The sequence below is a fragment of the Astatotilapia calliptera genome, chromosome 23, assembly GCF_900246225.1.
Source record: "Astatotilapia calliptera chromosome 23, fAstCal1.2, whole genome shotgun sequence".
Classification (NCBI taxonomy): domain Eukaryota; kingdom Metazoa; phylum Chordata; class Actinopteri; order Cichliformes; family Cichlidae; genus Astatotilapia; species Astatotilapia calliptera.
In genome coordinates, this window is record NC_039323.1 from 2333212 (window position 1) to 2347142 (window position 13931).

General features: G+C 40.8%; 2 protein-coding genes across 6 annotated transcripts; both read left to right on the plus strand.

Moving 5' to 3' along the window:
• The first annotated feature begins 1289 nt into the window (after nt 1-1289).
• Nucleotides 1290-8104, plus strand: mob3c (MOB kinase activator 3C). 4 transcript variants are annotated; one of them, XM_026158108.1, is made up of 4 exons: nt 1290-1592; nt 3648-4259; nt 5086-5288; nt 7658-8104. In XM_026158108.1, the coding sequence occupies exons 2-4, from the start codon at nt 3842-3844 to the stop codon at nt 7685-7687; spliced, it is 651 nt and encodes a 216-aa protein (XP_026013893.1). In that variant the 5' UTR covers nt 1290-1592; nt 3648-3841; the 3' UTR covers nt 7688-8104. The 4 variants fall into 4 exon arrangements, with proteins under 4 accessions (XP_026013893.1, XP_026013896.1, XP_026013895.1 ...); XM_026158110.1 differs by lacking the exon at nt 1290-1592 and adding an exon at nt 1608-1796; XM_026158109.1 differs by lacking the exon at nt 1290-1592 and adding an exon at nt 1832-2012.
• A 200-nt stretch (nt 8105-8304) lies between these two features.
• Nucleotides 8305-13727, plus strand: mknk1 (MAPK interacting serine/threonine kinase 1). Of its 2 annotated transcripts, XM_026158106.1 has the most exons (14): nt 8305-8482; nt 9100-9162; nt 9637-9739; nt 9862-9960; nt 10038-10135; nt 10302-10381; nt 10491-10564; nt 10677-10781; nt 10881-10936; nt 11032-11127; nt 11245-11439; nt 12313-12477; nt 12603-12646; nt 12974-13727. In XM_026158106.1, the coding sequence occupies exons 2-14, from the start codon at nt 9109-9111 to the stop codon at nt 13191-13193; spliced, it is 1389 nt and encodes a 462-aa protein (XP_026013891.1). In that variant the 5' UTR covers nt 8305-8482; nt 9100-9108; the 3' UTR covers nt 13194-13727. The 2 variants fall into 2 exon arrangements, with proteins under 2 accessions (XP_026013891.1, XP_026013892.1); XM_026158107.1 differs by lacking the exon at nt 12603-12646 and having other exon boundaries at nt 12974-13169.
• The last annotated feature ends 204 nt before the right edge of the window (nt 13728-13931 follow it).

Here is a 13931-nt window from a genome sequence, read left to right on the forward strand (position 1 = left end):
CAAATGTGCCAGAAAGTTCCTGATTCTTTAATACACGGACATTTCTTTTCACAATATTGGAAACAACCATTACACAGATTCAGTTATTGGAGCAGCTTAATATTTTATAGTTAATCTTCAAACCTAGAAAATGAACCAAGACCAACTTACACAATAATTCAATAATTTCTTAAGCAGTTCAGTCTATTTGTGTTTTGCACAACCATTAACCAGGCTTTGTACTTTCTTTATGAATGTTATAGTAAACTTATGTTTTATTTTAGTGACTTTATATTTTATTGTTAAATGTATGGCATCAAAAAACCACCACCAACAAAAACAATCTGACCTGTCAGTTCTTTTTAATCACTGACATGTGATCATGATTTAGTTATTTAAAAAGATAATCAGCTGCTCATCAGTAAATAGGGAATTTCCCTTGCTGATAACTGACTGATAGCTCTGACTAGCCTCTCATTATCTCCACCCACATGCCATCATTACAGTCATGCTGACCTCAGGTGGAAATGTTGGAGTACTGCAATTTAGATCTACCTTCCCCCACTCCCCACCCACCATAAAGTTTTGACTGTATTGTCAAATAGACATATCAATATGTTTTCACATATATATGGATTCATATGTATGTACAGACACACAAACATATACAATATTATCAGCTGGGAGGGAACAATTTCACAAAAAGTATGGAGAGCTTCTTCATGCATGGTGTAGACAGCCTGTGCACTTTAGTATCACCATTTTTCCGTAAGACAAACAGAGCAGCTATCACAAAAAAAGATAACCTTCTAAGGTCACAAGGAATTTGACTGTTAAAGTCACACGTGGCTTGTTTGTTCATGATTTGAACACAGAGCTTTTTTAGTCGTTTAAAGAGAAATTGTGTCTTTCAAAGAGCAGTTTTTCCATGTAGGGAACTTACTGAATTCCAAAGCAACTTCTTTAAAAGGCAAAGAATTTAAATAATATGTTATTGAGACTTCATAAAAAATAGCCAGGCATCATGGTCGTGGACTGCCAGGCATCCAGAAATGTTTGTGGGATTATTCTTTTCCCTGTGTCCTATAAGTGGCTCAAGAGAAGGGATGTTTTCTCAGGACCTTTACCAGAGGGCTGGGCTTTGGTTGGATAAGAGGGTTGGCTGCTTTGCCTGCAAATCGACAAGAAAGAAAAAAAAATGGAAAAGAGGGAGGGCAGAGTCAGTGTTCGGGGAAGGCCTTTTTCAGCCCTTCTTCTCTTTCACTTTATAGGTCCTCCAAACACCCACCCACATACTGACACACACACACACACACACACAGATAGCAGAACCTACTAGACAAAGTCAGGAAGTGACATCACCTACAGGAAGAGAAGGCAAATATCTTTTTTCTCTTTTAGTGTGTTGTCTGTTTTCCTGAGGGAAGTTGGAGCCCCTTAAGACCGTTAGCAACTAGCAGAGAGAAAATTCAGAGGACCTAGAGGGGGCAGAGTCACTGAAGCAGGCTTTCACAGGGAGTTTAGAATCAAAGGATCCAGACACTCGAATCCTCCCTGAACTTCCCACAACTCTCCACCACATTCCAAATACTCCGCTGCAGGATTTCGGCCAGGTACAGTGCACAGAGATTTTCCATTCTGTAATGTCTTGTTTTGCTTTCCCACTGACAATTTGTTTCTTGTTGTTGCTGCACCACGAAATGAAAGAGTTTCAAGAAATTGCAGTGTCTGATGGAAAACTGGTAGAAAAAGAAGAAAACAAAGCATGCATGCCACATTGCATGCTCTAACATGCTTCAGTGTGACTGCTCAGGCAAGTAAGGACAGAAATTGGTCAACAGTCACTTCCTCCTTCATACTGTCACTTTTGTATAAATCATAACTGTTTTCGTATCCCAAAGATGTCTGAGCTGAATCTTTAACTGAACCAGTGTCTCTCAGAGTTTAGGAGTGAATGAAGCTCTGTCTAACTCTCGTTTGTTATGGACATATTCAGAGCTATCGACTGACCACGTATTCAAGTTCCCCCAGTGGTGAGTTTTGAACTGAGATCAGGCAAACTATGAAAGCTAGTGGAAAGAGCCAATGGAGATGATCACATGTGTTTTTATTTTTAGCCATTGCCTTTTCCTCAGATTAAGACAGGAGGGACCCCAGTCCTCCAGAAGCTTTACAAACATGCGAGAGGCCTGTGGGTTGTGATTTTTGAGGTTATTTTGTCAATAGAAAGATAACAACACCCATATCAATATCACGTGTTGGGAGTACAGACTGGCATGAAGTGACAGAAACATCTGCTAATTCAAGTCACCAGAGCCTCAGTTACAACCGTGGGAAATTCTGAATACGGCAGTTAACCCTCTCCAGGCAGACGTTGCAGATTTGCAACAGTTAAGAACTAACAACCTGATTACCCCACATACATATTTTATGAGTTTTTTTTACTCAGAAGTACCACTGCAGGACTTGGTTGTGCATTAGCAACAAAAAACGTAATTTGGGCCTGAGAGGGTTAACAATGGGACTCAGGACTCAATGCGGCTGCAGTATCATGTGTTGCAATCACAGCTGCTTTAATCTAGGTGTCAGATCTCTGGACATTCTTCCCACATCCTTCAAACGGTGAATAGAAATGTACAATTCAATTCGGTTTTGCCACGCTAACACGTTTACAAAACATATTTGAGACTATAAAATGTAACCGTCCATCTTCTTGTTTTAAAGTAAATCCTCCAAGTTAATATTTGTGTCCTTGGGCAAGACACTTCACCCGTTGCCTACTGGTGGTGGTCAGAGGGCCCGGTGGCGCCAGTGTCCGGCAGCCTCGCCTCTGTCAGTGCGGCCCAGGGCAGCTGTGGCAACAATGTAGCTGCCATCACCAGTGTGTGAATGTGTGTGTGAATGGGTTGATGACTGGATGTAGTGTAAAGTGCTTTAGGGTCCTTAGGGACTTGTAAAGTGCTATACAAATACAGGCCATTTACCATTTACCATATTATATCAAATAAATTGTGCAATCATTACTGCTTCATTACCATGACATTCAAAACCTGTGAGGTCATGCTCCCAATACAAGCAAATCACCAGACAGATGGACAATAGTTTTGCACAAAAAATATCCATAAACTCTTAATTTAATTTCATATCCACTTTCTCAAGGAAGAATGGGCCGTTTTCTATCCATATTTAGTGTGTGTGTGTGTGTGTGTGTGCGTGCGTGCGTGCGTGCGTGTGTGTGTGTGTGTGTCCCGCACAAAATTAAAGTTGTGGTTCTGCCTTTAAGAGCATTAAAACTATTTGACTCAGGACATTTTCTCACACAGTCCTCTTGAGGACAGTTTAATCTTTAGTGGATCACAGCATACTATTCATTTTCCCAGTTATGCCTGACTCAATTGGCCTGACTTTTGGTACAGCAGACTGAAAGTGTTGCTATTTTTACTGGTAGCTGCAACTGAAAACTTTGCTTTGAGGTCATTTGGGTCACAAAGAGCAGCTGTGACTATAAAAAAACATTTTAGCTGGTCTTCTTTAGGAAAATGTAGGTTTTTGTTTTGTTTTTTTTACTTTATGGTAGCTATAACAATTGTTGTAATTAAATATTGCATGAATTGTTTTATCTTTTATGTTTTATTCACCCCAAAACATGCCTGTTATTGTCTTCACAGTGCCATCGTGCCAAATGAAAACAAGAGCTCCTTGCAGTCTCTACACGACAGACGCGAACCACCTGTGACCATTCCAAGAGCTGAAATCAGACTGGTTCCCCTCTCCCAGGAAGGCTACACGTTCTCATACTCCAACCTAATTATTTTTCATCATTGCGCACTCTCCCCTTATCTCAGGGGAAATAACTGAGTCAATGGCATTGTGTCTTGGTCAAGTGTTTAGCAAAGACAAAACATTTAGGCCAAAGAAGCGCTTTGAGCCCGGTACGCAGCGGTTTGAACTGTACAAGAAGGCCCAGGCTTCGCTCAAATCTGGCTTGGACCTGAGGAAAGTAGTTCAGCTCCCAGAAGGCGAGAACCTCAATGACTGGATTGCTGTTCACGTGGTGGATTTCTTCAACAGAATTAACCTAATCTATGGCACAGTGAGCGAGTACTGCAGCGAGCGCACGTGCCCTATCATGTCTGGGGGACTGAGATATGAGTACAGATGGCAGGACGGTAAAGACTACAAGAGACCCACCAAGCTGCCTGCTCTCAAGTACATGAATCTGCTGATGGACTGGATAGAGTCACTGATCAATAATGAGGAAATCTTCCCCACAAGAGTAGGTGTGTGTGAGGAGTTTACAAATGAAACCATCGGACTGCTCTTGAGTGCGTAAGCTAATACATGACTGAGTGCTGGCTGCAGAGATTTTATACTAAAGTGTCAGCACAGAGTGCAGAGGTTGTCTCCTTCATTAAGCTCACGAATGCAATGATTGAGTTCAAGGAGAGGTTAATTAGACAATAAAATGTTGACATTTAGAGGGGGTTGTTGACAAGGTGATCATAGTGTTAAATTAGAGGTGAGAACTTCATGCGTCACAGAAGCGTGAGCTCAGAGCCTCTCTGTGGCGCAGTGGTTAGCACTGACATTCTGGGACTTCTCTTTTCTTATGTCAAGCCTAGACATGCTAGTCAGGTATGATGAAAACATTTCCCACGAGTGTGAATGGGTTTTGGTTGTGTGTTAGTGCTTGACAACTCCTTCAGGATGTTTCTGTCCCTCCGTTTGCTCAGTTATCACAATCCTCCATGGACCTGAGGGAGAATAAGACAGCAATGCTGTCTTCGCTTTGCTTAGAAATTAAATACGAATAATTAGATTGTTCTTCACACGGCCTTTTCAGCTCTTCAGCACAAAACACAGATATTTTTTATTAAGTGTTTTGGGATTGAAACACAAACTATTCAATAGATTATTTAGGAAATTCGGTAGATTAATAGCCCTATTGTAGATAAGCATGATTAATGATGCTTTTTAAATCTGCATACATGGTAAATCCATTTACAATTGAGTCCTACAGTTTCCTTTATCAAATCTATTATTTTATTAGACCAGCTTCTGAATAGAAGTCCTTTTATATCTTATTGTTTTCCTTCTTCATCCTAGGAGTACCTTTCCCCAAGAACTTCCAGCAGGTGTGCAAGAAGATCCTGAGCCGTCTCTTCCGGGTGTTTGTGCACGTTTACATCCATCACTTTGACAGCATCTGCAGTATGGGTGCAGAGGCCCACATCAATACCTGCTACAAACACTATTATTATTTCATCTCAGAGTTCAACCTCATTGATCACTCTGAGCTGGAGCCTCTGGTGAGACATCAGATGTATGAGTGTGAAGTGAGGATGCATATGAAAAAGGATCAGATGGAGGTTTTGTAACGGAGGAACTGTCAGTCTAGCAGAGAATATCTACCATCTTGCCAGCTTTATCCCAGCTGCGTGAATGTTTGATGTGCTTATTGTTCATTTTTGAGTAGGTGTGTTTTCCAGTTTAGCGTACATACAGTGGCTTGCAAAAGTATTCTGCCCCCTTGAAATTTTCCACAATTTGTCACATTACAGCCACAAACATGAATCATTTTTAGTGGAATTCCACATGAAAGACCAACACAAAGCGGTGCACACGTGAGAAGTGGAACGAAAATCAGACATGATTCCAAACCTTTTTTACAAATAAATAACTGCAAAGTGGGGTGTGTGTAATTATTCAGCCCCCTGAGTCAATACTTTGTAGAACCACCTTTTGCTGCAATTCCAGCTGCCAGTCTTTTAGGGTCTGTCTCTATTAGCTTTGCACATCTAGCAACTGAAATCCTTGCCCATTCTTCTTTGCAAAACAGCTCCAGCTCAGTCAGATTAGATGGACAGCGTTTGTGAACAGCAGTTTTCAGATCTTGCCTCAGATTCTTGATTGGATTTAGACACCAGACAGGTCAGGGATAAAGTTATTGAGAAATTTAAAGCAGGCTTAGGCTACAAAAAGATTTCCCAAGCCTTGAACATCCCACGGAGCACTGTTCAAGCGATCATTCAGAAATGGAAGGAGTATGGCACAACTGTAAACCTACCAAGACAAGGCCGTCCACCTAAACTCACAGGCCGAACAAGGAGAGCGCTGATCAGAAATGCAGCCAAGAGGCCCATGGTGACTCTGGAATCTGTCCGTAGGACAACTATTAGTCGTGCACTGCACAAAGTTGGCCTTTATGGTGGCAAGAAGAAAGCCATTGTTAACAGAAAACCATAAGAAGTCCCGTTTGCAGTTTGCCACAAGCCATGTGGTGGACACAGCAAACATGTGGAAGAAGCTGCTCTGGTCAGATGAGACCAAAATGGAACTTTTTGGCTAAAATGCAAAACGCTATGTGTGGCGGAAAACTAACACAACACATCACTCTGAACACACCATCCCCACTGTCAAATATGGTGGTGGCAGCATCATGCTCTGGGGGTGCTTCTCTTCAGCAGCGACAGGGAAGCTGGTCAGAGTTGATGGGAAGATGGATGGAGCCAAATACAGGGCAATCTTGGAAGAAAACCTCTTGGAGTCTGCAAAAGACTTGCGACTGGGGCGGAGGTTCAGCTTCCAGCAGGACAACGACCCTAAACATAAAGCCAGGGCAACGATGGAGTGGTTTAAAACCAAACATATCCATGTGTTAGAATGGCCCAGTCAAAGTCCAGATCTAAATCCAATCGAGAATCTGTGGCAAGATCTGAAAACTGCTGTTCACAAACGCTGCCCATCTAATCTGACTGAGCTGGAGCTGTTTTGCAAAGAAGAATGGGCAAAGATTTCAGTCTGTAGATGTGCAAAGCTGGTAGAGACAGACCCTAAAAGACTGGCAGCTGGAATTGCAGCAAAAGGTGGTTCAACAAAGTATTGACTCAGGGGGCTGAATAATTACACGCACCCCACTTTGCAGTTATTTATTTGTAAAAAAAAAAAAGGTTTGGAATCATGTCTGATTTTCATTCCACTTCTCACGTGTGCACCACTTTGTGTTGGTCTTTCATGTGGAATTCCAATAAAATTGATTCATGTTTGTGGCTGTAATGTGACAAAATGTGGGAAGGTTCAAGGGGGCCGAATACTTTTGCAAGCCACTGTACATAGAAGGCACCGACAATAAAATCACTCAGTCTGAAGCTCATAGCGTTCTCACTAAGATAATATATTCCATATGACACACAAATTTAATTAGTTTTCACTCAGTTTTCCAGCATGAACAAAATGTATCCAGGAAATGGCTAGGTCTGATGAGAAAAGACTCATAAGAGAATCTGCTGACTTTGGATAGTCATGTGATTAAAGATTGTACTTGTTTCTGTTTTCCAACTAAGGAGCCTCTATCGCATGTGAGCTGATGGGGAATGGTGTTCCAAGTGTCAATAAAAAGCTGCAGTTATCATCATTACCTCGCTTGGGCTGCATAATTCCCCCTGCAATGTGAAAACAGGGACAAGGCATTAATGTCAACACGCTGCATAAAGATAAATCTTTTGAATAGACCTCGTTTTATTGCCCCACCTCTTGTGCCCCAGGAAATTATGTTTGTTTTTAGTCTTCAAGGAGCAACTGCTTTCTTTCTCAGAATCATGACGGTGTAAATATTCATTTTCTCAAACAACATATTAGACTCTATCTATTAACATCTCCTCTTTTTCTTTTCCTGCAGAAAGAGATGACAGAGAAGATATGCAATTAGACAAAGCCACATGGACAAAGGAGTTTACATTATGACGTTATCTGAGCCCCTTGAGAAAACTTCCGCATCAAAACACCAGACAGAGAACTGCTTTGTGTACACTTGTACGAGTGGTTTCCAAGCATATGACATGGCCCATAAACTCAGTAGACTTCTGCAGATGGTGGCAAAGTTCCTTTACAGAACTTTTCACTTCACATTCATTATGGTGCTGTGAGTTTCCTCATTATTCTGTATTGTTTTATACACTGCATCTCCTGTACTCTGTCTTTCCTCTTGTGCATGTATATGTTTTATCTTCGTGTAAGTTTTGATGCATTGTTTGTTTTCTCGTTGACCAGAGTTTGTATTTTGTACGATGTGTTTTCACTGTTTAAAATCTGATTTAAGGGCATAAAAGTTCTTCCCATCAGCCAATCGCGTCTGCTTTCATTTTCGCAGGAAAAAGAAAATCACAACAACAACAGATATAGCATACTTATTATCACTGCTCACTTGCCAAACCTGTTACATGGATAAATAAAGGCCATCATCATGCACCAAAAATCCCCACTACGTGGACTGAGGCGTGGTGACGAACCCTGCCAAGTGACGTTGCATCAGTGCGGTCACGCTACCAATGGGAGAGGAGTTAATCCGGAAAGGGGCGGGGCAAACGTCTGCTCTCGCGTTTTCCCGCCCGGTACGTCATCAGCTGTTTGGACTGATTGATAACAGAAAGCAATGGGAGCTTACATCAGCTGTCACAGGCTTTGACTGCAGGGATTTGGCTGGCGTGGAGTCCACGTTTGAAGGGTTTGTTGCATTTGTGGTTTTATTTTAACGTCGCTTAAACAGTCTCTGAATACAGTTAGAAACTGGTCATGTAAATCGGTTTAGCAAGCTATCTGAGTTCTTTCTTGCTAGCTGGGGCTAACAACAGCTATAGTAGGCAGCCACCGCTAGCTCTGGCTTTTGTAATGCCGTAATGATCTTTTATACAGAATTCCCTCCTGGTAACTAGGACAACGTTGCTAATGTTAAGTAATTATCTAAGTGGACGTTGTTGGCTGTCCGTACACATATTTATTAACTTCAGTATCGATACAAACTGCTGGTATAACTCCATTAGCTAACAGCTAATTATCAGTTTTGTGTTTTTCTAACCGAAACATATCATTTAACTAGTATGAACTAACTAATTCAATAAACTTTGCTGTAAGTGAATATTCTGCGGTCATGTAGATGAACAGTAACCGCAAACTCAGAGCGATACACAATGTAATACCAAAGAATGAAAGAAAGAGGAAACTGGAACACATAAGCTAACGCTGGGCGGTGTCTTCTCCATTGCTCTAGCCTTTTGCCTCATCACTGCATTGTATTTAGTTGTTACGTATGTTTACGTGACTAACTATATTTGTATGTGGCAGTTGGCAGATATGGTGAGGCACGGCGTGATGACGGAGTTGCAGCCCTTCCAGCCCTCCCTCCAGGTGATCTACTCTATGATTAGTGGTGATTACAAAAGCTGACTTCCTGAAACATGTCTGATAAGATAAAAGGACCAGAAAATGGTGCACAGTAGTTTCATCAAAGCACTGTGCCCTGTTGTTTGAATGTTTCTGGTAAAGTTCAGATAAGGCCTGTCACGGAGTTTCCAGTATTATCATATTGATCACTGTTTTGGCAGACTGCCATAGGTGGTTGTAATGATCAAAGTAGTGGTGATGCATCCCTATAACTGCAGTTAGTCATTTTACAGTTGCAAGCCTATGATATGTACAGAACATTTTATTATATTATGGATTAGTGTTTATTTTTAGTATTTATTACCAAGGCCAAATTAAAATTTTCCTTTTTTGCTTTTTTCATTTGCTTTTTCTCTACTGTACCAACATTGATCACTGGCTGATTTTGCACTATTCCCTCCCCCTGTCCCCCCCGTATGGCCTCCTTCTCTGTAACAGGGTAACTCCCTTGCTTTGGGCCAAGTAGGGCAAAACTGTGGGAGCATTCAGGAGAACCGAAATACCTCAGAGGAAAGACAGAATCTTTCCCAAGACCCAGCAGGTACAAATGCTTTACTTTTCCTAGCATTTCTATAGCTTTGTAAACTTTACAAAGCGAGAGCACTGTGCAAAAAAATTGCAATGTTTTAATTTGTGTGTATGGATTCATTTCTGCCTCTACAGAGTGTGAAAAAAGCCAGCCAGTGAACATCCCAGATACAGGTAAACGAAAGAAGAAGAAAAGAACTAGAGCGACAGACAGCTCCACTGGCACTTTTGATGGTAAGTAGGCTAAAACTGAAACACATGCAGTACGTGTGAAAGCAGGAAAATTGACCAACACTTCATATTTTCTTCAGATCTCTACAAATTGACTCATGAGGTGCTCGGCCAGGGAGCATATGCTAAAGTTCAAGGATGTATCAGCCTGCAGAATGGACATGAGTATGCCGTGAAGGTAAGTAGGGACAGTTTTGCCAAATTTAAATGTCATTTGAACAGGTTGGGTTGCTCTTTAATGGCAACATTTTCTTTAAAGCTGTACTGCATTTTTTTTTTATTTTTTTTTTAAAAGTCAATCAAAATGTCCATTGAATCACAATTTCTGCTGCTCGCCTTCATAGATCATAGAAAAGAGTGCAGGACACAGCCGCAGCAGAGTCTTTCGAGAAGTGGAGACTCTTTATCAGTGTCAAGGAAATAAGTGAGTTGATTTTTGTCTGATTAATATTTAAAAAAAAAAAAATGAGAGAGAAAAGAAAACTTATCCAGAATAAAAACAATTCTGATCACCTAAACATATCGTTGTCCAGGAATATTTTGGAATTGATTGAATTCTTTGAGGACAACAACTGCTTTTATTTGGTATTTGAAAAGCTGCGTGGTGGTAAGTGTGAATAATTAACACAACAGTTATGTAATGCAAACAGAGCTGTTGCCAGATGGCTCATTATGAGCGCACAAATATACCCGTGAGTGATCCTCTTCTCTTTCTGCAGGTTCTATTCTTACACATATCCAAAACCGAAAGCACTTTGATGAACTGGAGGCTAGTAAGGTAGTGAAAGATATTGCCCAAGCTCTCGACTTTTTACACACAAAAGGTAGGTCAAAATTCAAGCAGGTGTTCTGCTGAAATCCAAAGGAAATAGAGGTTTTGTTTTTGTTTTTGAGTGTAAAGGTGACAGTGTTTTTGTTTGCAGGCATTGCCCATAGAGACCTTAAGCTAGAAAACATACTCTGTGAATACACTGATCAGGTAATTGGCATTTAATGAGTTGAGAAAGGCATTAATTATCCCTTAAGGTTTATAATTTAACAACATAATCATATATTTACTCTCTTTCTACTTAGGTGTCGCCAGTAAAGATCTGTGATTTTGATCTAGGAAGTGGAGTAAAGCTCAGCAGTGCCTGTACACCCATAACAACCCCAGAGCTCACAACACCAGTAAGTGTCTAATTCTAAATTGTCGGCCAAGTATAGACACATAATATTGTCCAATTAACTAATAAGGGATTACACTGACTTACCTCTTCTTTGCTTTTGATCTTTGCCCTCTCTCAGTGTGGCTCGGCAGAGTACATGGCTCCAGAAGTAGTCGAGGTGTTCACTGATGAGGCCTCCTTCTACGACAAACGCTGCGATCTGTGGAGCCTCGGGGTCATCCTCTACATCTTACTGAGTGGCAGCCCACCCTTCACAGGACACTGTGGCTCTGACTGTGGCTGGGATCGGGGAGAAAGATGCAGAACATGCCAGGTATGCCCCCTCCAATCAGCACTGTTGTTTAGCATCCATCCCATGGATAATTGCTCAGCTCAGCAGTGTTTGCACCAGAGATTCACTGTGTGTCCCCGCTTATCATTCTGAAATGAAGACATTATAAATAATATAAAACTACAGACTAGAGGTCTTAAAAGAACACATGCTCTGTAATGCCTCCTTTAGCTGGCGTTACAGCTTGTTCATCTTAATGCTGGCCTCTTTGATTATCATGTCCATGGTAGACAGTTCAAATAAAGTAACTAAAAATTTTTCTTTTTTTGCTGTATACTGGCTTAATTAAGAAACATAATTAGTAATGTAGGTAAAGTTAGGCTTAGATGTAGGTTGAAATCTCTTTTTAAAAATAAAAAAAAAATGAGAAAAGCCGATGTATAGGAGCACTACGGCTGATTTGGCTTTAGCTGTTGACCCATATGTCAAATGCTCTTATGTGAATTATTCAGAAAAGCCAAACACTTTCAGTACAGTTTGGGGTTTTGTTTTTTTTTGTTTTTTTAAGTAGTAGAGTATTAGGGCTGAGAAGAAATGGGAAGAGGTTCTGTAGATTTACCAGGGAAAACCTTGTTTTAGCTTTCACTTCATCTAGATGGATGTCGTCGGTTCTTCTTCCATTATCTTGGCTTGAGCGGAGTTTTGGTTTGGTTTATTGAATTTTGTGCTGCTTGGAGAAAAAGCTCACTTTTGTAAAGAAGGTGTGAGGTCTGAATTTATAATGCACAACAGAATGACAACACCATTACAAAAATGAATGCAGCACAATAATGCAGCGTGCGCGCGCGCGTGTGTGTGTGTGTGTGTGTAAATGGCATGTACTTATCAGCAGGTTATTTGATCTTCTCCCCTCAGAGTCACCTGTTTGAGAGCATCCAGCAGGGCAAATATGAATTTCCAGACAAGGACTGGGCCCACATCACAGTGGGTGCCAAGGACCTCATATCAAAGCTGTTGGTTCGGGACGCCACTCTGCGCCTCAGTGCTGCTCAGGTCCTCAAGCACCCTTGGGTGCAGGGGGTGGGTATAATTACATTTGAGCACTACTTGTCTAATGTTAGACAGCTGGAATTATTGTCCTTATTTTCCAGCTGTGAGTTTTTTTTTTCTTTCTTTCTTTCTTTTATTTATTTATTTTTTTCCAGAATGCTCCAGAGAGAGGTCTTCCAACTCCTCGTGTTCTGCAGAGGTCTGTCTTTATTTTAGCTCTGTTTCTGTGGTTGAAGTAGAATCAGACCTTTAGTGTTTGTGGTTTTTCATAGGAAACTAGAGTTTCTGCACATACCTTTTATTTATGAACAACTTTTTTTTTTTTAATTTTGAGAACAATTTCAGGTTCTCTCTGCTTCAAGATGGGTTTTTGTTTTTGTTTTTTTGTTTTTTAAGATGGAAAATATTGGGATAGATGAAACAAGGATCTAGGATACTTTATTCTAATCACATTATTAAAGTGAGAAGTGGCAGAAATGTGCTTAGATGTCTCTCATATCTTTTTCTGCCTTCTTTCTTGTTCTAGGAACAGCAGCACCAAAGATCTGACCCAGTTTGCAGCAGAAGCCATCGCCTTCAACCGGCAGCTATCCCAGCACGAGGAGCAGCGGGAGGACGTCGGAGCCATCGTTTGCTCCATGAGGCTTTCTCCTCCTTCTAACTCCAGGCTGGCTCGCAGACGGGCACAGTCCAGTGCTCTCCGGCACGGAGACTTTGCACCCACTTCAGATGACGCCACAGCCTGAGGGTCCTTAACCTCCTTATCGTGTTATCTGAATAATTTTAGTTACCTCCTGTGTGGATTTTTATTTTTATAGGGAGCCTTGTAGGATTGGTCACACAGTATGGAAAGTGTCTCTGTTGTTGAAAGTCCTCTCCTTGGCCAGTAGTCTTATTAGTGAGAGTTTGAACATCAAGTGCGCAGTTAAACCTCAGCTTCTGCCTACTAATAGAAAACAGTAAAACTTCCAGGATTTGGCCAGGAGTTACTTTAAGCTGATGAGTATTTTTAACAAAGGTTTGATTTTCTTTCAGAACAACTTTGGCTTTAAGAAATTTATGTATTGTCTTCACAGGTTGGGTTAGTCATCGTTACCCAAAACACCAGAAACTGCTCTCAGTGCCAGCAGTTTTTACTAAAATACATATCAACACCAAAAACAGCATTTTAAGAATCAGGACAGCTACGCAGCAGCAGCTGCTGCTTTAATGCAATATCGTCTTATAGGTAGATTTTATTTTATTTTATTACTTGTTTTTCCAGCTGTGAATTAGTTATTTTATTTGAAAGCTTTTTAGTGACTAAAGAAAAGGGATTTTTTTTTTGTTGCTTTTTTAAAGCATGTTTTCTTTTCTTTTTTTTATATGATTTTTATGTGTGAATGTATGTGATTTAAGTGATAAAAACAGACAACACTTAGAGGAGTCTGAGGGTTAAACAGGGCCTTTCCCCTGTTTTACCTGTTGACTCTTTTGTCGAGCTG

What these genes read in the sequence shown, in the direction of transcription:
- mob3c (XM_026158108.1), top strand. Translation starts at nt 3,842, where the DNA reads ATGGCATTGTGTCTTGGTCAAGTGTTTAGCAAAGACAAAACATTTAGG. An exon ending in AATCTTCCCCACAAGAGTAG is followed by an intron (nt 4,260 to 5,085) that starts GTGTGTGTGAGG and finishes TCTTCATCCTAG; the next exon opens with GAGTACCTTTCCCCAAGAAC. An exon ending in ACTCTGAGCTGGAGCCTCTG is followed by an intron (nt 5,289 to 7,657) that starts GTGAGACATCAG and finishes CTTTTCCTGCAG; the next exon opens with AAAGAGATGACAGAGAAGAT.
- mknk1 (XM_026158106.1), top strand. Translation starts at nt 9,109, where the DNA reads ATGGTGAGGCACGGCGTGATGACGGAGTTGCAGCCCTTCCAGCCCTCC. An exon ending in CCTTCCAGCCCTCCCTCCAG is followed by an intron (nt 9,163 to 9,636) that starts GTGATCTACTCT and finishes TCTCTGTAACAG; the next exon opens with GGTAACTCCCTTGCTTTGGG. An exon ending in AGCACCCTTGGGTGCAGGGG is followed by an intron (nt 12,478 to 12,602) that starts GTGGGTATAATT and finishes ATTTTTTTCCAG; the next exon opens with AATGCTCCAGAGAGAGGTCT.